General features: G+C 44.0%; 2 protein-coding genes across 2 annotated transcripts; one reads left to right on the forward strand and one right to left on the reverse strand.

The window, feature by feature from the left end:
- Positions 1-203: 203 nt before the first annotated feature.
- Positions 204-6,418, reverse strand: rmnd5b (required for meiotic nuclear division 5 homolog B). The gene is given in 11 exon segments (XM_034543779.1): positions 204-2,200; positions 2,631-2,785; positions 2,881-2,983; positions 3,106-3,271; positions 3,513-3,558; positions 3,560-3,680; positions 4,096-4,196; positions 4,384-4,521; positions 4,604-4,746; positions 4,930-5,101; positions 6,313-6,418. Coding segments are annotated over 10 exon segments (1,176 nt in total). The 5' UTR covers positions 5,069-5,101; positions 6,313-6,418; the 3' UTR covers positions 204-2,136.
- A 3,279-nt stretch (positions 6,419-9,697) lies between these two features.
- Positions 9,698-17,680, forward strand: si:ch73-43g23.1 (serine/arginine repetitive matrix protein 2). The gene has a single exon (XM_034544361.1). It carries the CDS (start codon positions 9,698-9,700, stop codon positions 17,678-17,680), a length of 7,983 nt encoding a protein of 2,660 aa, XP_034400252.1.
- Positions 17,681-25,234: the final 7,554 nt, after the last annotated feature.

Raw genomic sequence — 25,234 nt, forward strand, 5'->3', positions numbered from 1 at the left:
ATTAAAACCCTTCAGCTTGAGATCTCATAGACTTCAAGGCTATTTAGTCAGTCTGGATAATGCAGCAATAACGCCACCGAGTGGCGTTATTGCTGCATTATGATGAAAGGAAAGCCGAACAGCTTTAAATCGATGAAGGAAAATGGTCAGTGAGTTATGGTGGGAGCAGGCCACCATCAAACGCCATCACACGCCTCCAAAACTGACTTGGAGTATACATTTTTATTTTCATTTCAGATGCAAGTATATGAAACATGTTAGAGGGTAAATATTTACAATAAAAGTTGCATAACACACAAAAGCAGGGAATGCAAACATTCAACAAAATTAATACGACAGAAGTACAGCGCGCTACCGGTCTGAGGGAACACTCAAGAGAAGCAATGAATGATTGTCAACCAAAGTAAGAAAAACAGGAAATTCAGCAAAAGTCCACACAAAACATGTGCTTTAACCCATTTCCAAATAAAACCAGGATAAAATATCTCGTACTCTGACTGAAAACTGAGTGTAATGTTGCATCATTAGTGTGAGCTATGCTGGTGCGGTGCTTGTTGAACAAATGAGCCTCACCAGAGTGTGAGGTGACATCATTTCCAGAGGACACACGGGGAACCTGCACATTTTAATTATTTTTTTAATTGTTTTATTAGTCATCTGAACATACTGTATGGTACATCCAAATGCCTTGGACCTTGTGACACGTTTTCCCCTGTTGTATGCTGACAGCACCAGCTGAATAATATATACAAACTCCAATAAACAACCCAAACCATGAGCCTCAGCAGTGAAATCCGTGTCATGTTTGTTCAAGACTCCTTATAGAAATGTACAACTTTAATACTAACTGCAAAATGTGGTATGAACTGTTCCAATGAGCCCTGAGGAAATGTATGTATTTATTTAATGTTTCTATTTTGACTTAAAAAGCAATGCAGCAGAGGCATTTTTCTAAGTATATATTAAAAAAGCAGCCACAATGATCAGAGGACTTCCCCACCCACGACGAGTAAAGCTGAATCACATGCCCACAGCCACTGCAAGTCAGACCATACGGCTACCATCACACCACTTTACATCTCCAAATCACATGGCTTGCACGCTTAGGGTACACAATGCCGGGCAGAGTGAGGCGATAGCACAACCGGGATGTGAACTGTTGAGTCGATATTGCGCAGTAGTGTCGCATATGCATGTTGTTGTTCAGTTTAATTGACTATTTTACATCAGTCGTTGTGGCGGTTGCAATGAAAAATAGAAACAAAGCACATTTCACAGTAGTATATATTTTGTGTTTCCTTTCTGTCACTGTTTGTTAAATACATACATAGAACAAGACAAATAGCTTCTACAATGAAGAAAAATCTTGCTGGTGCAGTCAGTCACGAAGAAGAAAAAGAAACAAGAAGCTGTTCCACCGTTGATGAGTGAATTGTTTTGCTGCTCAAATGGTTACATCAGCCAACAGTGACTTTCAAGCTACGTGAGGCCTTTATTACATTATGGAGAAGTAATGGGTCACAATCAAGAGTTCGGTTCAAGAGCAACCTCCACAGTTTCCTTCACCAGCAAATAATAGACCTCCGACAGTTGTTTTTCTGTGGGTTTTTTCATGTATCATAGAGTTTTATTACCATTCTGAAAACTGACTAAGCCATTTACCCACACATCCATAATCATTCAACTGCTTCTGTCACAAAGAAGAAGAAAAAAAAAAGCAGTCATCCAACTCAAACTGTTTTATAAAGCCGGAAAAAAAACACTATAAAGTATTACATACTTAAGAAAGATAAGCCTTTAACTCTGCAGGCATTTGCAAATGAGTTTCAATGAATGAACCTTTTTCAGGAGGTGCTTCTTTGTGAGGATGCTCTCATTGCTGACAGACTCCTCTCTTTACTACAGGTCGTAGTTGGACCATCCCCGCTGGACTCTGTATACTACGCAAAGTTGGAGGGTCCGAGGTGGGTTACGGGAAGGCCAAGGCTGTCCAGAGGAGCACTGGGACAAAACCTTAATGCTTACAATAAAAAGGCCAAGAGGCCAGGGACAGAGGAAAAGGGCCAGAGCAAATGGTCCTGGAAATGCAAAGAGCTCCAGGGAACTTCATCCTTACTTGTGAGGAAATGTGCGGTATCAAAAGTAGATCTGCTTGGCATGTGACGGATTCTGCTCCATGGGGCAGTACGGACATTTCAACCTGAGGACAAAACAGGAGAGTGTAAGAAGAGCAGCAATCGGATTGTTCATTTAATATTGATTTATTTGGCGGATTAACACTTTGCATAGCTGGTCATTTTCTAAAAATGAACTGTTATTTTCTAGATTCATTGTTTTAAAGCCATTGGTTTCCATTAATTTCAAGACCGCAGGCTTAAAACAAAAAGGTTTTTTAAATGCAAATTAAAAACATAATTTCACTAATTCTATGTTTGCAATGCGTTTTCTAGGTTCCTCTGGTTAACAATTTGAAAATAATTCATCCTGAATGAGCATGTAATAGTTAAATGTTGTGATCCAAGTTCATACGAATGGTACATTGTATTTAACCAAATCTTCCCACACAACCTTATCCTACCATGCAAGGACCAATTAATCCATCAATAAATTGGGCTCAATTGCTGACTTACTTCCCAGCGTTAGTGAGTTTGTTGAGGGCATCTCTGGAGATGACGTGGCCACAGATGAGCTTCATGGGAGGATTACTCTCTGAGGTCTGCTGCCGGAGGATCGGGCAGGCGAACACAGAGTGGTACCAGCACTTCTTCCCCAGGTCAATTTCAATCTACAGTAACAGACATGATGTGAATCAATTGAATGCTGAAAAAAAAATTAAAATAAGGAGCAGAAGATACCGCTGGGAAACCAGGAGCGACTTACAGGCAACTCATCTTTGTGCGTCCAGACTCCGCTGCACTGTCTCTGCTCAATCACCTGCTTGATGTTCATCAGCACTGGCAAGGCCATACAGCCTGATGCAAAACTGCAGCGAAATAGACACAGCAGTTGTTGACATTCTTTCAGCACAATATGATGGTACAGTTTATACTAAATGTAGAGATTGTAAAGGGAATCAGAGATGCATCTTGTGTGTTGGATCGTCACCTAACACTGAGTGGAGACTCTACAGAGAGACCCAGTAAAGCGCAGGCATCCCTGGTGAAGATGTTACAGATCTCGGCCCACTGATTTGTCTCCAGCAGACTGCGGTATGGAGAGTTGTCAATGCCATGACGCAGGTACACCAGACTGCCCATCAGGATCTGAATATCTGCAGGGACAAAAGTGCAGGTGTGGAAAACAACTAAATCAAACATTACATGAGAGTTTGAGAGGTGAGCCTCAAAATAATTGTGTATTTGCCTTAAGAACACCTTCATTCCTTATTGATTGCAATTAAGAGTCTCTAATTATTTTAAGGTTTAGAAAAAAACGTGAAACACAACTCAAGCTAAGCATCTTTGAGTGTTTGTGTCAGGAGTGTCACAATGAGGCCACTGTATGCTTTCTACCTCTCTGGTGCTGAGAGGCGAAGGGCTGGAAGTGCCTGGCATACTGGCAAGGCCTCCATTTGGTTGTTGATTCCCCCACTGAGCAGGCTGATGAAGTACAAGCGGTGCAACTTGAACTCTAGACTGCTGTTCAGGTCCAAAAGGCGCTGCCGATTCGTCACAGCCCACCTAAGAAGACATGAATAAGTACAATCAATTATGTCGACAGTGTCAATTTAATGATCATTATGTGTTCAAAAGGGATTTATGTGGCATGATCAAAAGTAAACGGAATAGAAAATTCCTCCAGCATATTTGGACTGTATAAAAGTGGCAACTTCTACTACCAGACAGTTCACCCAAAGTTTGAAAAGTTAGCCAGATCGGAAAAGTAGCCTCATGTATTTTTGCAAATACCAAACAACTATCTTGTTTATGGCATTTGTCCCATGCTACATTGTATTAATACTTTTTTTTTTGTACTTCTTGTAGTGCATTTTAATGTAAAGCAGCAAGAATGTCTATCTTCACCAATGTGTGAAGTCATTTTATTCTCTTTACAAGGATGATGACCATCTTTATAAATGGGGAAAAGAAAACATACTCTAGTGCTGGCCTGAGGTCCTGCATCCTCAGAGCTTCAAGGATTCTGTTCAGCTCCAGGAAAGGCTGCTTCATACTCATATCTATAACTACACCCGACTCCTGGAAAACAGACATGTGTATTTTGAATTATAAAGATTCATTAATCATCATTAAAAATAAATAAAAGAAAGGATTAGACTAGATGATATTATATTATACTCAATTTACATTGATACATTTCAGATAGGAATCCTCTTAAAAGCCATTCAGGCTGCATTCACACCGTGAGGGCTTCACGGTTACTTACCTGACAAAGATCCTCTGCTACACTGAGCATCCCTTGTCTGTACAGGTGCTCCACAATTGTCTCACTCAGATATTTCTGTCTCTCTGGGGTGTCCCACACTGTCTCTGCCACCACAGCACTGATCTCAGCATCAAAATTCTGCAGAGAAGCATGTCAAAGGTTAAGTTTAAGCATGCCCATTGTTAAATATTTAAATTAAGTTAGTCTTCCCATCGCTTACCCTGTCAATGGCTTTGCCCACTTTTGACACACTGCCATGGATGTCCTTATGTCGGGAGGCTAGCATCTGCACTGTTTCTTTGATATTCTTACAACACTGTGCCATAGTCTGAGAAAGGACTGATAAGTCTGCATCTTGTACTCCTGCGAAAGAGAAAAAAGGGAAAAGTCTTAACTCTGCGTATCTACAATAGTATGTGACCGAGTCAGCACGGATGAAGCAGAAAAAACAAAGCCCCACTTTAAATGTAATACAAAAAAAATTAAAACTGCCAAGAACATATCTTCATAGTGTTCAGTCACCTTGTGTGCATCGGTTTTTCTTACCAAAAGCAACTAGCTGTCCTCGTATCTCGCAGACGCTGCGCAGGAGCTCGTCTAGCCTCTCCTCCGACTGGTGGCCGTACATGACAAAGCGATGAAGCACTTTCTCCAGCTCCCGCTCAACACAAGCACACTGTTCCATGGTTCAGACTGGAACACGCACACACCACAACACCTAGACGTAAAGAGAGAAAAGAAAAAAACTAAGAAGGTCAAGTACCAGTATAGATATAGATAATTTGATCCAATGTTAATTAAAATGTTGGATCATGCTTATCTTAATACAACGCATAATAATACACCAAGATATAATACACCTTTACTGATGAACAATAAACGTGTGAGTGCAATGACAATGTTTCTTAACTACTTCAAATAAATCTTCGGCCAACAGACATGCATCAGTGATATGTCAGCCCAGCTTAAGTATAGATCAGGCTGAAATAATTAATGTTGACATTAGTTTGCAGCTCTCTGCAGTGGATACGACACAAAAGAAAATCCTACAAATGTAGATTGTGGACCCATTCAAAAATATGCAGGATCCCATCCCATCATTTCACGGTCACAAACCATTCGACACAACTGATCATGCTGACAGTCCCATCCCAGTGGTGACCCCACCGCGGTGCTACAATGTTTTTACCAAAGACATTTGACAGCTGGTAGACTGCATCTTTTTTTTTGTATTTAATCAAGAGAAGAGAAATGCAAACCAACCCAGTGCTGCCCTGATTAAAAGTTTGCTGACAACCAGCAAGGCCTTTCTTTCCAGCGTTAAACACAGCCCACTGTCCTCTGCGGCCTGGTGTTTACTAACGACAGGCACCACGAGCTCCTAACCAGACAAAGTACACGTTCATCAGCTCACGAGAGAAAATGGTATCAGGCTATTTCGTTGGAGCTCCTGGTCTGACTTCGCATCGTATGCGTGTCTTGTTATAAAAACACAAAGTCATTGGGAGCCATAGCTTTGCTGTAACTCGCCGTTTATAAAATGTCCACCTAAGTTAGCTGTTACCGTATCAGAGCTAACCGACAGAAACGCACGCTACATTTCTATTTTAATACTTAAACGTCACCTTTGGTATTTGTATTACTCACTAACAACGACGAATACAAAAGGGCCACACACAACCAGCGATGTGTTTCGGTAAGTTATAAAACGAAGGCGTCGCACAGCCAACATAAACAAACGGTGCCCCGGCTACTGAAGCTCAGCTAGCTTGTTAGCTGATGTCAGCCAGATGCGGACGGACGAGGCCCAAAGCATTTCAGGAGGGGATGACAACCCGCCGGTCTTCTTTGTGTCGCACTCCCCCGACACGTGACACACCTGTCGCCTTCCACTGAACCACAAGACACGTTTAAATGAACGCCACTCACCTATCCTGCTAATTAGTTAGCAAACATTAGCGTTAGCCCTGTTATGGCAACACTTCGCCAGCAGTCGCGATGCGGATCTTCCTGTGTCGCATTCAGCCGAGACGGGACGTTTCACAATAAGAGGGGTCGCGAGGGGGTTTTCACTTACTCCGTTGCACGCAAGCGTTTTGAATTGGTCACAACTTGTCCTTTAAAGGTGGGCACAGTCAGGATACTTATTATATGTATCGGCAGCTGGTCGACGTAGAGCTCATTTTCACTACTTTATGCAGTTTACTTGTGTAGTTTCATCTGTACTGTAGCAATGCCTCATATGTTTTTAGCCACTCATGTGTATATATGTCAATCATATTGATTTATATTATATATTTTGATCCGCAAAATACTTACCGTTAGTATGTATATAAATATATATATACAAACAAATAAATATATATATATATATATATATATATATATATGTATGTATTTTTGATGTATATATTCAGTTGCAATACATCAAATATATACATTAAAAATATATATATTCAGGTACAATACAGTGATGTGTAAAAGTGCCAACCCCATACTTAATTTCAAGTAAAAAGGCCTTCAATTTTGTCCAACTTTTGTTTAAACCTCAACATTATTCAGTTCAACATAATTTAAGACAATAACCAAAACGTACTTAGTTACTTACATTCACCAATGAATATTATAAATATGGTGTGTATAGAGCCTGGCCTAAAAGAGGAACTAGGTCAGTTACAAAAAAAAAAATAGATTTGAAATGTGATCTGTTTATATTCTTACTGTTTGTAAGTATTATATACTAGCATCTAAATAGCCCAGCATGAGACTGAACCCTTGTTGACCATCATGTCCCACAAATAGAACACAATTTGTTTGTTTATTTGTCTTCATACATATGAAAGTGCATATAGACGGCAGCGTATTGTTTATGCACAGCTTTATGGTGTGTTGCATTGCTGAGGGTGGGTTAGGTTTTTGGACTTTAGCAGGCTGGTGTGACTAATCTATCAGTGATGTAGATCAAAGATCCCCATTGCTTAGCTGCTCATCATTCTTTCCCTCTGAGTCCACCTCCGGTCTAATGTGCTGCCATTAACCACAGAGGTTCAAATATATCAGCCCTTCTGTGCACTTTAGTTCACACTATCTTAACCCAGCACACACATACATGTTGTCCTCTCCAACCATTGGAAACTTTACTGCTTTGAACTATCATGTTTTACACTTTAACTGCAGGGTTTTCAATTAATATCAGTGTTTATTTAAACACATCATGCAATTGTGCTTAGAGTTCAATGGAATGATGATTTATATGTGCCATGTCATTAGAGCCTCGAGTGAAATATTAAATAGTATACAGGATATCTCTGAAAATTGTTTTAAAACCTTATTGGGTTTCTATAGTATTAATGATGAAATTAAAAAAGAAGACAAAGATGTATATCTCTCAAGTTATTTTGTCCAGCCAAACAAATAATATGTGCCATCGTGGCCATGTATGACACTTCAGACAGTAAAAGGGGACAAATTACATATTTATGATACCATACATTTAATAGAGAGTTGACTTTTCAGTTTTGTATCAATTGCTTGATTCGACAGACATACCCTCAGTTGTTTAGTTGGGCTGCAATCAAAGATTTTCCATTGGCTTACCCTGAGTGACTTAATGACTGAGAAGGAATGGTAATCTCATGAGGTATTAGGTTTGGGACAGAGGGCTTATCTAAACTCCCTCCCATCGAACATGCCCAGACAGCCACAACGTGGCTTAGAGGGTCCTGCTATTGTAGCAACAGTAATAAGTACAGTGAAATAGCATCACTTTTGATCCGACATTTTGACATATGCTGTTTTCTGACAGGAAAGTCAATTTGAAGCTAAAAATGTCCAATGGCGGTACTGATCCTGGAACATAAACTATCCAGGCACGATAAGTATAAACAGGACTTAAAACATGTGAAAGCACCTTACAGAGTGTTATCAGCTACTATGCACAGGAGTTCTGCATGTGAGCTGTCAAAGTTGGGTGGTCTACCTTGGACCTGTTGTACCCCAGTTACACCTTAAAGTAGCATTCACACACACACACACACACACACACACACACACACACACACACACACACTTCATTAATCAAAGGGGCTCATACATTCACCTCACCCTCAATGTTAACCTCATATGTAAGGTTAACGTGTGGGCTGTACTTCAAGCTTTGTATTCCTCCACCAGCTTTCCCAGGCAAGCAGCTAAAGCTATGGCTATCTGGCCCTGATAGCATGGGTCTATATATAGAGGAGCCTGTGACTGATCTAGCTGTAAGTGTCAGATTCCAGGCACACTCATCTATCCTGGCTGGATCAGCACCTGCTGCTAACTATAACCCCCCTCCCAGTGCCGCCCCCTTTGCCCAGCTCACACAGGAAAGCCAATGTCCAACCAAACCCCAGCCCGGAGGGAAAAAAAGATCCAGGTTAGACTCTGTAAGCAATTTCCCTGAGGCCAGCTCAGAGGGGAGTGGCAGAAATAGAGATGGGAGCCTTGGAGGATGTAATGGGTCTCAGTGAGATGCCTCTCTTTGCCTTTTCTATTCAAGTCTGATACATGGCAGTGCATTTTCATTCTGAAGTCGTCTAGCCAATGTGGCTCTGCCTGACTTGACTGTACAGAGCTTCTCAGCCCTGGATCGGGTCTTGTAAACGAGGAATGTGCTGTGGATTTTGAGAGACAGTTTGGTAGATGAGGGGCAGATATTGCAACACAGAGGAACTCCATGCCCCTGGGAAAACCTCATCATTGGCCAAAGGTACAGTACCAATCGTTCTGTCTTTCTCTGCTTGCATGGGGAGCAGCTCCTCTCCCTCTTGTCATCCTACACCAAGGCAAAGTGGAAAGTTAAGATAAAGGGCATGTATTTGGCGGAGCAAATCAAACCATTGTCAGTTTCCATGTAAGATGAATAAATCTCAGTCTATGTCGTATAAAATGAGTTGCATGATGAAATCTTGTCAGGTTTTCATGTAGAACATTTCAACTGGATGTTTTAGTCAACTTAAAGTGAATGTTTGCATTATTTTTATTTAATTGCCATTTAATTAAAGGACATACTGACAGTTAAATTTCCTTTTGAGGTTGACAATATCTTTGCATATGGCGATTAACAGGAACAATACAGAGTTTAGCCTCTATATTTTGGATTAATACGCTTTTAAATCATAATAGTATTCATCATTGTTCCTGGTGACTTCAATGAATGAGCTGCTCACCCTCCAGGTGACCATATCTTACTTCCAGTCCAGGAACAGAGCCCAAAGCTGACCAGAGAAGCAGACTGGACTGGCCACAGTGAGAATTTGGAGTTTGTGGAAGAGCGATGGACAGCTGGACTCTCCAGCGGGACAGCTACTCCTTCCTGCGCAGTGCTCCCCATCACGCCTTTTCCCTGTGCCATCGTGACGGCTCCCCCAACCACGTGGAAATCTTCGACATCATCAACGTCCCTAATCAGCGCAGTGCCATTTCCGAGACCACCTGCCTGTGTGACATTTTTGGAGACGACTGTGAGTCGCCCTCCCTCTCAAGCAGCCCTGCTATAGGGGCTTTTGTCCCTCTCCACGGGACAACTGCTGCATCACCTCTGGTAGATGATCTGAACGACTCCTCAAGCTCTTACCACACTGCACCGGGCTCCAGTGAAGGAGAGGAGGGCTTTGAAGATTCAAGAGAAAGGGTTTACAGCCCCCCGTTGCAGAGCGAGTCTTCAGAGAGGAGGCAGCTGGTGGCCGAGGGACTGACCTCAGGGCTTCCAAAAGTTTCTGAGGACAGAAGCCCACATTTAGAACCAGAAAGTAAATCACCAGTACCTCAGTTTAGTACAGCGAGCCCACCGTCATCAGTCCTCAACACTGGTGAGAGCACCCCCTCTCCTGGACATAATAGCCCGTTTACACTCAGTACAGAGGGGAGCGCGTTATCTTTGTCTTCTTCCTCAGTTGAAAAAAGATTTTCACCATCATCACCTAGTCCTAGACAAGCTCACCAAGAAACAGATCCACTAAGAACCACTCCAACTTACAAAGATAGACTTGAGTCTCTATCTCCAAGTCCCTCCCCTGAGCCTAGGAACTGTGTCAGCTCATCCTCGTCTGAATCAGTGAACACCCAGCTGTTACCTGAATTCAGGATTGCGCAAGGCTCTCCAGAGCCAAGGAGCAGCTGCTTTATTCAACACAGCAGTCCCTCACCTGAGACCACATCCAAAGATTTTTCTCTAGATTTTTCAGAATCAGCATTTGATTCTGGAGCCGCACTTTTATCATCCAGTATTACAGAGTTATCATCCCAGTCAAGAGACTCATTGGCCTCTCCTGAGCTGATCAATAGGCCCTACTCCCTGGATACGCAAGCATCATCTCCTTTTTCTGAGCTGAGTGGGAGAGTCTCCCTGCCTGATCTCCTCAGCAGAGGCTCAACACCTGATAACGAAGATTATACCCACACCCCTGAGCTGATTTTAGATTATTCCAGTGCAGGAGGAGACGCTACGACTACTCCTGAGAGCAAAGATACTGGGGTCAGTGCTGTATCTACACCTGCCCCACGACACACCCCCCCCACACCTGTTATTTCAATAGCTACATCTCCTGAACTTGTGCAGAATAGTGGTTCACCTGAATTGACACACAAAGCTCCCTCACCTGGCCTGCTCTGTGCTCCTTCTCCTGCTACGACTGGGACAAGAACTCCGTCTCCTGACCCCTCACATAAAATCAGACACATTTCAACACCTCCTGAGAGCAGGACCCAGGTGACTTCACCTGTGGTAAGTTGTAGCTTATCTCCATCACCTAAAGTTACGAGTAGCTGCTCTCCCACAGACCACATACGTACTGCTCCCTCACCTGCAATTAGGATTACAGCTTCTTCCCCTGAGGTCAGTAGAAGAGAGTGGTCTTCTGAAGTGGAAACAACACCTCCATCTCCTTTCCTAGATCCTCACTTTGACTGTGCCTCATCAAGAAGCCTCACTTCGTCCCCTCACATCACAGGGATTTCTTACTCTGTAGTTCAGCCTGAGGACAGGGACTCTCCCCCATTTCCCGAACTCTCTCGTCTCTCCACCCCAGAGCCTGATAGGACACTTGTCTTCCCTGAAGCAAGGATCCCTTCCCCAAGCAGAGACAGTGTACAGAGCAGTAGAGCAGAGTCCACCCGTTCACCAAGAATTTCACCTCATTTATCGGGCTTCACAAGCTCTGTCCTGCAGCCTGACATAACTCTGTCGCACCAACCCAGGTATAAAACACCTTCACCTCTGCCTGAGCATCACACTCCTTCACCTGAGCCAAGATATCCAACCCCTTTATCTGACAAGTATCAAAGTCCCTCGCCTCAGCACAAAACTAGAGATACATCACCTGTTGCCCCATCTCCTGAGCAGAGGTATCATCAGCACTCACAAGCAACCCTCTCCACTGAGCACAACCCTCATGGGACCCGGCCTACTCCTCCTCTAAGAAATACACCTGAGGTTGAGGGGGATTCCTCTTCAGTTGATATTACAGAAAAAGAGTACCCAACACATTTGGCAAAAGAGAGTGTGTCACCTGCATTTAAAGTAGTAGAAGTAACACCAAAGGTGGCAAACCCTCAGGATAATTCAAGTTTCCCAGAAGAAAAACAAATCATTGACCCCACCTTTAGTCAGAAAGAAGACACTTATAACAATCTCTCCATTGAAGTAAAGTCTCCCTCTCCTAATCGTCTAGTCTCCAAGGACAGGAGTCCAGGTATTTCCCCTGTCTATAGAGCTACAACCACCTCACCTGTGCAGATACTCGAAACCGCAAAGCCTCAATTAACTACATACTCCCCAACCTCTGAAAGCAGCAGCTCATTAAAATCAGCCTGTACACCTGAACCTTCAACTAGCCAGCTGTCGCCCAAAGTTAGACGAGAAACCAGAGAGAGGATAACAGAGGACATGGCCCACCGTGTAAGCAGAAGGCGGACTCCCTCTCCGCCACTCACCAGGTTTACACCTGTTCACATCATAGCCCCTGAGAAACCATACAGACCGTGGCAGAACAGAAGCCATAGCCCCTCTCAGGTTGTAGCATCCTCACCGAGTGGTAATTTAAAGAAAGTGGTGACAAATAGGGAAAGCCCCAATGTTGCCTATGTTGACAATAATAGCCAGGCCCATTGGGTCAGGCAAGGAAGGCAATTGGAGATGGAGAGGGAAATGCAGCTGGAGGAGGAAAGGGAGGTAAGTAGGCACAGGAAAATGGATAGGGAGATGGAGAGAGAGAGAAAGAAGAGGGAGGAGCGGGTTCCTGAAAAGGGGAAGGGTGGGCAGTGGGACGCAAGTTACAGAAGGGAACAGGCTGAGCTGTCATTCAATGCCAGGAATAGAAAAGGGTCTGCCAGTCGCAGTACAGCTCCCACAAGCAGAGAGACCCGTCAGGGACTGCCAACAGTGCATTCCTACTCAGAGAGCGTGCTTGCCACCAGACAGCTACAGCAACAACAGAGTCTGCTTAGATTTGCCTCCCAACAAGACAGCAGGGGTGGTGGTCTTAGCCGACGCCGTCAACCTCCCGCACCACACAACAAGAGCAGTGGTCCTGGACGTGTGGCCGTAAACAGGCCCTGCCGGAGTTCCAGCTCCAGCATGGGAAGTGAGCTTGATGAGGCAGACGATGAGGTGAAATGGTTCACAGACTCAGCTTTCCTCAGCCTGTCAAGCCCTGAGGTAGATTACCTTGACATGTACAACTCCAGCCATCGTTCATCGACCAACAATTCTCAACCATCGACACAGGAGAGCCCAGCTGGGGTCAGTGGCGCCTGGCCGGCCTATGCTGACTTCAGGGGTTCTGCTCCCAGGCTGGACAATGATGAACTCCCCTTCCAGCAACCACTTGCATGCCTAGATCCATCAATGCGCCATGAGATGGACAGCTTTGAATGCGTGGATGTGGCCGTGGAAAGAGAGGACTACAGGAGGGTAAGAAGAGGAGTGCCAAAGAGACAGATCCAGCTGAAGAGAAAGAGTAATTGTGAAGGGAAGCAGGATGAGAGCAGTGCAAATAGTAGTCCGGGGTTACCAGGCATGGTGGAAAGCCCCTCTCTAGAGAGTTATTCAAGGGAGTCGTTCATGAGACAACACAGTACACCAGCTGCAATGCAAGAATGCTACACTTCTGAACGCAGCCCTGAGCGCAATCAACAAAATGAAAGAAAACTCCAGAAATCTGCTTCTCTGGATGAAACATGCACTAAAACCAAGATGGCCACTTGTCTCATCAAGAGTGTGTTGTGCAAGAAGATGCAGGGTGATGACAAACAACCTGATGAGCATGCAGGAGAAGAAGGGAGCCCCGCTTTTGATGAAAACAGACGACCGCCAGAGAGCGCAGCGGCACCACTCAAAGAGTCCCCACAACCTGACTCACATCATCTTAATTCCAGGCTTCAGTCAGATCACAGTCTTTCATCTGAGGGTCTCCCTGCAAGAGCAGAGCCAAGAACAAAGGATGAATCCAAACCACAAAAAAGCTTTAGAGTGAGATCCAGTAACAGGCCAAGTTCATCTAGCAGCAGCCGTAGTGTTAACTTTTCACTGAACGAGAGTGAGGTGGCCGATTCTCAAAGCACGAATGCAGCCTCATTAAGATCTGAAATGAGATCAGAATTGAAAGTGCCGTCTGATAGTAAACAGTCAACAACTGGAGTACAACGAGCTGATGACAGTGAGACATGGGACGGAATCGAGGGTGGTGACTCAGCAAATGCCACTGCCAGGAACTCAGGAGCTCCTTCTGCCACAGAAGCCAGCAGCATGCAGGTCAGGATGATAAACAGAGACCAGGAATGTGGAAGCACAGAGGACCACAAACAACTGCAACAAGATGCCAAGGGCGCTTACATGTCACAAACACCGGAGATTACAGTCAGAGCCGTGGAGAAAAAGAAAGCTTCCTTAAATGTCTGTCTCACACCTGAGGCAGAGAACAAACCTTGGGCTTCTTTTCCAGATATTAAGAAGGAACGGCTAGAGACCAGTGTAAATGAGAAAACAGAGGAAGAAGAAGGAAATGGGAATAATAAAGCTAAGGTCCCCATTCACAAAGTTAGAGATGTGAGGCGACTTGTAAAAAATACATATAATCTGTCCTTCAAGGCAACTAGTGCTGTAATGCCATCAAATGTGGAAAAAGAAAGGATGGACACTTCAAATAGGGATAGGAGGGAAGAAATAAAAGATGAAAGAAGGGAAGAGTTCACAGCACCGGAGGAGAGAGAGGTAAGGCAGGCGATAAGGAGGGAGGAGGACTTCAGGGTGGAGAGGAAAGAGGAACAGAAAGAGGAGGTAAAAGATTCAAAGAGGCTAACCTTATCTCCATCTCTTCAGAGCAAACCGATGCAAATACAATACAAGGCTGTTTTCTGGAAAGAAGACAAAAATAAAACGTCATGCGCCAAGAAAGACTCGGAGAACCCAGGTGACAAACCCCAGGCTGCTCAAAAGCTCGTCACACAGGTAAGCAGACAATCACACAACACAACCGGAGATGCAGCAATACCAAAGTCATGTCAACATGATGTAAACAAGACATTGGAAACACAAGATACTATGATGGAAGTGCATAAAGTGTCAGACAATGAGAACAAACCTGTGGTGCTTAAGACCGACAGAAAACCTCCCATGCTCGGCAGCCTCCCCAAACTGCCCAGTAAGGAAAGAGAGGTGTCCACTGCTGTAGTGTTAATAAGAGATGGATCCAGTAAGACCAAGATATCTGCATCTCCAGCCCAGAAAGAGATTCCCACCCTACTCCAAGCCCCAGCTGCTTCACACTCACCTGGGCCCACTAGCCCCAGTGGTAACCATGCTAGCGGGGGCCACTCAGTTTCAATGCTATTAAAGGAGAAAGGCTACCAAGCTGACATTGGAGCAGTGGTAGGTGATATGAATGGACCTGGGAATAAAGTGGTTACACGTAAACATGTGAACTGCCTGGAGATCCCCCTTCAGACGAGTCCTTCACATGGAGGTCGGCTGGAGTCTCATAGAGAGAGGACATTCTCCTCCTCATCCACCACGTCTGGCCCCTCAGCAGCATCTAACAACACAGACACCCCTACAAAGGCCAGAGAAGATGAGAGTGTTAGCAGTAAGCCTGCAGTAAAAGACACAGCAAAGGAAATAAGTGTTTCTCCGCTAAGGAATACACAGGAGCAAACACCTCCCGCCGAACACAAGGAACTTGGAGATTTTGAAGCAGTGAAAAGACTAGATCCTACTTTCCCCCCAAGGTTCCCTGCAGTGAGTACATTCAAACCACAGGCAATTGAGGTTAAGTCGCTTTCTAAAGAAACACAGAAACAAGAGAGCCACACAAACATTACAGGAAACAGCAGGCCTCAAACCATTGAGGTTAAATCTATAGCTAAAACTTCTCAAAAGCCAGCAGTGCCTCCAAAACCAAGCTGCAAATTTAAACCGGCAGATTTGGGAGCAATGTCAAGTGACACACAGACACCATCAGCAACAACTGTAAGACCACAAGCTGAGGAGAGGCCTCAAACAATTGTTGTGTCCTCACCGACAATCTATAGAAAGATCTCCAATGAGTCCACATCCACTTCAAACTATACAAGAAAACTGGCTGTGTCTGCAGTATCCAGCCTCAAACCTCCATCTTGCAAAGCAACAGCAACTACCATCTCTAATCTCTCAAACCAGTCAACAGCATCAGAGACAGAGGCATATAATGACAGAGGTCAGCAGCAAAAGCCAGGTTTCTCGCCTCAGAGTTCTAGATATACACAGAGACCCACAACCTTAGCTACAGCTCCGATATCAGCCACTGGGCCAGGTTTCACCTCAGCTCCGGGTACAGTCTCTGACCCCAAACCAAACCATGTTCCTGGACCTGAATCAGCGGTCGCCAACCAGCCAAGCCAGCCAGCTGTTATGGATCCAGAAAGCCAACCCCAGTATCCCAGATTGGCATACCCTCATGAACAAGCTATGCCGGTAACTCCAAACAGTACAAAACAACCTGCAGCTGTTTCCACAACACAAGTGCCAGGATACACACCCCAGCCATGCTGCAGATCCCTCTCCAGCGAGCGCTCCCAAAGGACAGATGACCTGCTTTTTTATGCGTCAGATGACCCTCCAAGCTACGATGAAAGAGAGAGCTTCAGTCCCCTCATGCTCCCAGATCTCAACCACAGGAGGTCAAATCGCTATCAACCCTCATCCCGCCCCCCTCCCTGCTCCTGCACAGCTGGCTGCCCTTCCCACCCTGGTCTTACCCCTCCTCACCATCACCACAGCCCCCATAACCTCACCCCTCCTGCACCTCCACACTCTCCAGGACAGGCTTTGCCTTACTCAGTGGCTCAGCCCGCTCTCCGTCTCCACCAGTGCAGACCTGACGCTCAGCCACTGAGCTACCAGCCCGGCTCTCCCAAATTAAGTCCACTTGGTCCAAGCCAGCCACCGACCATGTACCAGCCTCTCCACCAACCTCCTCCCTGCCCCCCCCACCCCTCACTCATGCAGACCTGCCCTGCTGATCGCCCGCTGTATCCCCCCCAGCATATTGACCCTCGACGACCCCCTGTCCACAGATCCCCCCAGCAACAGCCGCCAAGCATGGCTGGTGCTCCTTACAGCGATCCAGGCCACAGTCACTCTCCTGGCCTACCTCCTATGGATCCCCAATACTTGTGTGGCCCTCAAAGCCTGGGGCCGTCCTATGGCTCTGAATATGGGGGTGATAGCTCCAGTTTGTACTCAGAGAGTAGCTATGGACAGACACCTCGCAGAGTACTCCTGGATCCTGAGACAGGGAAGTATTTTTACATTGAGGTGCCTATGCAGCCACTGAGAAAAATGTTGTTTGACCCAGAGACAGGCCAATATGTGGAGGTGCTCATCCCGCAGCAAGCAATGTCACATTCAAGCCTGTATCCTCCCGCAGCAGCCCCCTACACATCTCTCCACAACCCCAACATGTACGCTCCTGCTCCACAGTACATGCCCTATGCAGCTCCTCCTCCCCAAGCCCACCCCCAGGCCCAGCCGCCTCAGCCACCCCGATATCCTGAGGCCTCTGTCGCTGCAACAATGCACCCAGGTGGGCCTGGGGTCCACTACAGGAATCCCTCTGGTCAGTCCAAGCCAGATCCCCAGAGCCATCCACCGCTCGACCAGAGTTACCTGGACAGCATGTATTATGTCCCCACAGGGATGAATGCAAGCCCCAATCCCACCCCACCAGACTATTACCACAAACATCCTCCCAACCGTCCCCCAACAGGGGGGAAAAGGTCCTGAAATAGAGGACAGAGGCCGCCTTCCTGGAGCCTGTTGGGTTTTAAATACACAGTGTGTAAAGGAGGTGTCCAATGTTAGCCTGTAATGTTATTTGAGTGTTCGCATTGCAACTGAAGACAGCAATTCTTTGATTGTTGTTTATTTGCTGCTGCTTGTTCTGTGCTTTGCTGCTTTAATAGTGCAAAAATATATGAGTCTTGAGTTAATAGTTTTGAAAACACAAGAGAGGAAGATATTTTTATGAGGTGTTCTTAAATCTAAAAATGATCTATTACAATGTTTGTCACTTTTGATACAGGGTAAAAACCTCATACTGTAATTTCAACAGTAATGCTCAGGCACTACAAATAAATAGGTTTTACTGACATTTTAACAACAAATATCTTGAAAAAAGAACCTCATATTTATTTTATTATTGTGTTTCTCTAATATTGGATGAGTGAGTTTGTGCACATGATGTCTGCAACAACAATGCCAATAAAACATGTTACATATGAACTGCTCTGCTCTCTCATACCTTCATCTATTTATCAATAGATCATTTCTGTGCTTTACTAGCTCTGCATTTATTACTAACCAGATCATGTAATTAGGCCTCCAGTGTCAAATACTAAAACTGCCATGCAAATATAGTCTTGCAAAAACTTAATATGCAATTATTAATCAGTAACTGCATTAGACATTGTATTAATTAAAAAAAAAAAAGAATAATCCAATGCATTATTTTCAGGAAAATGTTGTAATGCATTTAAAAAATATTATAAAGTCAGTGTTTTTTATAATTAAATGGTAAACCAAGCAGTGAGAGATCTGGCTGGAATGAACAATACAATTAGAGAGTGAGTGGAAAGAGTTTTAGGGCTTGGGCCGTGAAAAGACAATGGTGCTGGCACAGTACATCACAATGCCAAATGTTCACATGTATACCATATAAATGAGGCTATATTAAAACATATATTAGTTTTTACAATCCATTACACATTCTGATTTCCAGTTACACCAAATGATACAGAGACTTACGTGTGTAAGAGGACGTTAATGCTTGATATTTCCACTATAATACATCAAATGTTACAGCTATTGCTTTGAGACCAGCTTTGCAAAGAAGACATTTATTTAGCCCACCCCTTGACATGTTTTCTCTTCGCCTTTAGAGGGCACTGCAATGATTGATTAATCATAATAACTGATCAATTGTTGGTTGGATACTGAATTGGATATGATCACAGGCCATGGCAGTTATTGAAAATAAATACTAACTAGCTATGACATTTATAAGACAGAGAAATTAAATTCAATTAAATTTCCATTCAATTTATTTTGTGTAGTCCAAAATCACAAATTACAAATTTGCCTCATGGCTTTACAATGTACACATACGACGCCCTCTGTCCCGGGACCTCGCATCGGATCAGGAAAAAAAACACCTAAAAAAACCTTTAACAGGGAGAAAAGGGGAAGAAACCTTCGGGAGAGCAACAGAGAAGAATCCTTCTCCCCAGAAGGACAAAAGTACAATAAATGTCATGTGTATAGAATTAACAACATAACTGAGTTATAACACATTCAATACACATTACATAAATTATCCATACAAAAGAAACCGTTAATATTCAGTATGAATCAGTTCTCTATCTGCTGTTCATTTGTGTCAGTACATTGAACTGCCGTGACCACTGGAGGGTGCCACAGACCACCAGAGCAGCACAGGAAGTCCCATCCTGAAGGTATGTCTAAATCTGCTTACCTCTCGTGAGAAGGGCCAGTCACTCTAAAACACAGTTTAATGATTTCCTAATTAAAACCTGGCCCTATTAACTGAAACCAGGGCCCAATTTGTTAGTCCAGAGGGACACAATTGGTCTCGCCTTTCTTTGATGTGGATGGCAGTAAAATTAATGAGAGGTCTGACCAGTAGCTGAAAGGGGCTCGAGTGTGTGGTTGTGTGTGTGCATGTGTCTGAACAAAACATTGTTTCATCTGACAGAAGTAAGTCAAAGGCCCACAGGAACACATCTGGAGGGGATATATTATTCACAGCACCTGGCAAATTTTGTGGTGTCCGTATGTGGGTCTTGGAGACCTACAGCTGCTGTTAGTAATGCCAACTGAATCAGAAGAGAGATGCTGTGATGTCCTACTGATTAGAAAGAGAGTGACTTAGTTCCCACAACAGACAACATGTTACTAAGGAGGCGACTGAACCTATGTTATATGGGCAAGTCATATAAGTATGAGAAGAAAGGCGGCCCCCATGTTTATCAGTAAAACGTAATCATGGCACAGCAACAGCATGTGACAACAAAACAATAACACACAGGTTAAAAAAAGAATTTTAAATTCAAGATGTGTGTTGATAGTGTGCAGAAAATAAACTTGAACTCAATCCATCTCCCGACAACTTCCTCCTGTCCTGGTGAATGGAATGCAATGTTTAGCTAGTCACGTTTATTGCCTTGATCCTGTATTGTCCCAACCTGGATAATGATTAAAGACACACCTTAGGAACACAGTCTAATCTAAAAACACACTGGCACGCCTCATGCTAAATCACTTCCAGACTCACACACACTTCCACACACCTTGGGCCTGTTCCAAGAAGCAGCTTAATGGAGTTCATCTTTTCTGAGTGAAAAACAGAACCCACTCAAATCTGATAATTATCTTAAAAACATCTGCTCTGCAACGTTTTTAAGATAATCCAGTGGCTTTATCGTATTTATTGTGAAGCTACATATTAAACAACTAATAAAGCCAACAATCATATAAATGAATCAACATTTTCCAAACACATCCTCCCCATCACGTGACAATGGTAAATTCCAATCATACGTAGACATTAAACAGACAACATTACATCATTGGGAATCTTTCCAGTGCATCTGTTATTGTTACGGTTCTGTGACCACTTTTCTACACCACAATGTGAATACACACGCTGTAGGAGTCCCATCATCTATGCCGCACCCAGGAGTGAGTGGGTGCCACGTTTGATGTGGACCCACTGGGGGGCTGATTGGCCAACTGAAAAGTCCTCTCTGCATTGTCTTTCTGGTATCAGTAATGTGTAAAAGAGTGGGTGGCATGGGCCAGGCACCTAGATAACACGCAGAGTTTTAAGTGATGATAAGTAAGTTGTTTGGACATTTTCCAGTGAGTGTCCACTGCTTGTGTGGCCAGAGATTAGATGTCAATAGTTTATGGAAGTGGTAACTAGTGGCGACTGTATCGCTGACTAAGAGAGAAAAAGAGGAGCGCTGTGTGTCAGTCTGTCCATGACTGTCGGTGCGTGTGGCGTATCAATCAAAGGGAGGACACCAGATCATGAGGTGAATGTCTGGCCTCTGTCAGACATTGATATGAGCAACCTCTGGCTGGAAACCTTTATTGGGGACATAAAACACACCTGATTTGAAACACCTGTCCTGGTTTGTGGCAGTGTACACTCGTGGCACAGGTTGTTGTGAGTTCTGCCTGAGGGCAATTTTCCCTCTCAGCAGGTCATCAATTGTAAGCTACCAGAAAAGGTAGAACTATCCAGTATTTCCTAAAAATAAAACAAGTGAGTATAATTAAATAATCAGGTAGCCGTTCAGATTTATCCCAAGGTTAGAAACCATTGCTATAGGCTGTATACCTAATGATTATTAACTTATATCTTGAAGAAGCCAAAATGTTCATACAATACAAAGATTGCATTTGCGTTAACTTTCCACTCCTTATTTGATGTCTCCATGTATTCAGCTCTATATTGGGAACATTTTATTACCTGGGACGGCCATGTCACATATAGGCACACTCTATTGATCATGACCGACCACCTGGGGAGAAGATACTTGGAGAAATGTAGTTCATCAAGAGAAAGCAAGCAAAACTCACTCCTCTCAAAGGTCGCTTCACCTGCCGCTCAGAAATAATGCCCATATAAGGCATTTCTTTCCAGGAAGGAAGCGGGCGGGGTTATGGGCGGCGCGCGTGTGTGTGTGTGTGCGTGTGTGTGTGTGCGTGTGTGCGTGTGTGTGTGTGTGTGTGTGTGTGTGTGTGTGTGTGTGTGTGTGAGTGCGTGTTGATTGTGACAGCCGGTGAGTGAAGCAAGAGGAGCGGAGATAAGAGAAAGAAGGGCCACGCGAGACGCCGGTGAACACCTGAAACCTTCCGGCATTCACCTTGCTGCCAGGCAACCACGGACCATAACAATCCGTGCGTGTCATACAGACGTCCTCTCCCTCCACTAGGGGGGGCGTCACCTGTCACTGTCTGACTGCAGATTGGACGTGTCCTCTCCTACGATTGCCCAAACTCCGCTAGTAATATCATCAGACAGACATTAATTAGTTTGACATGACTCACCTGTGGGGTAACAAGAACATGTGTAAGTAGTCGAGTACAAACACAACGACTGGCTTTTAATGTAAGCCCATGGTACATGGTTCGGGAAAAGCCTCCAGACACTCTTTTAGGTACATGTTTTATTCATGGTTGGATAATTGCCTGATGGTCTATGGTTAATACGAATTACAGTTACTCTCGTTACTGTAACTAAGGTTTTTATGTACTGAAAATGTCCCCACTGTGGAACCAAGAAAGGATTATTTTATGTTACCTTTTGAGTATTGTTTAAAATCGTAGCAATTTTACTTTTAATCTACTTAATTTGGCTACTATTTATCCTAAGTGTTGTACATTTCAAATCACATCTGCTACAGAGCAAAAGCAAAAGTCAGGTGAAAATTCCTGATAAAATGTGAAGAAAGGAGATAAGCAGAGAAGAAGCTGCCGGTGTTTCTGGGCAGCAGCAGGAGGGCAGGGCTCCATGTCCAGAGAGGTGGCACAGATGATACCAATACATTTTTCGCTTCAGTGTCGCCAAGTTCACAGGCCACTTCAAACACAATGAAATTAAGGATCACTTGTGGGGTTGGGTTATATGAAGCATTTTTTAAAAACCTCTTCATAGGTCTCGGTCTTAATTAATGACTGATTTTTTATAAATCGCCCGGTGACCATAATAAGTGTCTCACCGACGATGTTCGTGACCTCTATTGTCGCGGCACGCTGGGTCTGGCTCACATGCTAAATGCTAACATGCTCTTGTTGGAGCCTCCGGCCTCCACCGATGTCACAGGACTCTCTGCAGTTTGTGATGTGATCGTAGAGCCTCACTCAGCTCTAAGCGTTTTGAATTTGAGGAGCGCAGCGGAGTGGACTGGTTACACTGGTGCAGAGAGGCCCAGTGGACTGGTTATGTGGAGCTTTGAGGATGAGCGAGTAGAGCCGTTGACCCTGGAGCAGATTGTGGAGGACAGGCGAGCACAACATCACACTGCTGAACTACGCCAACAACCACTTCTTTGCAAAGTAACTAGTTGTGTATGCGCTAGCAAGTGCTGTAGTGCTAGTGGCCTCTGAGGAGTTTATATTGTTCACGTTGTTTGCTTTGGTGATGCTTTAACCACATTGTGTGAGTTTTTTATCCTTTCTGTTTTTTTCCTGTTAGGCTACACCGAGGAAAGCAGTTGCATATCTATAATTGATAATCAGTTGTATGCACAGTGCCCGTCTGTTGGTGTGGACCTTGTTGATAATGTTGTTGCAGTCTATTTTCTAGCCTATTTATTTTAACAATTGTATCACAACTTGCCTCCTTTAAAAAAAACTTGAGTACAACATTCTAGTGCTCTTTCCACCTCTGTTGGCACCTCCATGTATCAATGAAGGATTTTTTAAGTTACAATCTGATTGCTTTGGATGATTTGCCATCTTTTAAGCTGGACATTCATCGTTTTCCATTTTTTATTTCTAATTATTGTGCTAAATAACACAGAGGAGCTTTGCCTTAAATGAGTGTTGTGATATGCAATGACTAAATTATAACAGAGAAAGGGCTCTGTAAGAAGATGTTTTCATTCAAAGTGGAATTCATTAGACTAGACTATAGTCTAGTGCCTTTGGTGTCCCAGGACCCTTCATGTCTAGGAAGGAAATTATTACTTATAGTATGAGTCTAGCCTTGTCTCCAAGTCTGGGGCACACTCGCACATGCACACGCCACACACATGAGCACACTCTCTGAGGATGAGGTAGTCAAAAAATTATGTCATAGCCTGATCACTTTACCCGTCCTGCTGCTATTCTTCCACCCATGACCTGGATGGCAGATCAATGAGGAATGGAAGGACTTATTGACACCATGCCATGTCACTATTCACTATTCGCCATGCCATGTCACTATTCGCCACTATATGCCATGTCACTATTCGCCACTATATGCCATGTCACTATTCGCCACTATATGCCATGTCACTATTCGCCACTATATGCCATGTCACTATTCGCTACACTGTTTCCTAAAAGCTCTTTATATTGAGTTGGACAGCGGTGTTATCCCACATGGGTCTCAGCCAACTGCAGAGAGGTCTGGCAAAAATTAATGTGAGGGAATCTCCTGGAAATCCGCCTTTGCTCTCCTGCAGCGATCAGGTCCGTTATGAGCTGGTGTTTGGGTCACTGGATTCCTCAGGCATGAGGTAAAAGTAATGAGTCATACAAGGGTGGCCCCCGGCCTCACAGACTGTAGACTTTTAATGATGCAACTATCAGACATCAGAGCAAAAACCAATACGAGTAATGCATTAGTCTCACAGTGTTCAGAGGAAACTGTAATATGTATGTTTCCCTTCTCTCACTCAAGAATCTCCATGGAATGCTTTAGAGGACTTAATATCCTGAACAACATCACGGGTCGACACCAAGGTGCCAAACAGTTAGCAGAGAGGTTGGGGCAAGCAGGGATAGAAAGTGACAAAGGCGAGGAGGTGGACCTCACGCGTGTACTTTGACCGGCGTATCAACTTTAATATTTATTGACTAACTGGGTCAAAGTTGAATCCCATTTTGTTAAATATCTCAGCTCCAAATATAAACAGGGCAGCACAGAAGAAGTCGGGAATTAATTTATGATCCCACAGTTTTACTACAATAATAGGAATAATGGATTGTTGGAGTCTTTCTAGAAAAAGAAAAATCATATCTGAAACAATCCTTATCCATATTGAGAATAAGACTTACTCTTTACCTCTCTGTGCGTGAACTTGTCATGCTCCTTTATTTGGTTTCCTTCTCAGCAAAATATAATGCAATAAGAATTTTTGATCACTTGGGGGCCAACATCTGCCTTCATTTTGAGTTGTAAATTCAATATTCACTTTAGGTCTGTTTTGGTCTCCATCAACTCATGAGGGAACTATAGGCCTCTTTAGCTTATTATACGGTATATTCACCAGGTGCTGACTCTGTCTGTCTGCTTTCTGGTGCTGGAGCTGGCAGTCTACTACATAGTGTTCATCAGAGTGATTTCACACAAAACTGCTGCTCCAGATGAAAATGACGCTGATGACAGCAGTGAGACTCAACCTTGTGGGCGGTAAAAAACCCCAAAAAGAGCTGGACACGAAAAAAAGCTCTGATACAAGACACATTCCAAGTTTACGTGACTACTGCACTTAAATGACAGGAGTGAGCTCTTTAGATTAGATCTAATAACCGCTCTTATCC

The sequence above is a fragment of the Cyclopterus lumpus genome, chromosome 10 (assembly GCF_009769545.1).
Source record: "Cyclopterus lumpus isolate fCycLum1 chromosome 10, fCycLum1.pri, whole genome shotgun sequence".
NCBI lineage: Eukaryota > Metazoa > Chordata > Actinopteri > Perciformes > Cyclopteridae > Cyclopterus > Cyclopterus lumpus.

Bases quoted from the DNA above. Each gene is read 5' to 3' on its own strand.
- si:ch73-43g23.1 (XM_034544361.1), top strand. From the start codon at position 9,698: ATGGACAGCTGGACTCTCCAGCGGGACAGCTACTCCTTCCTGCGCAGT.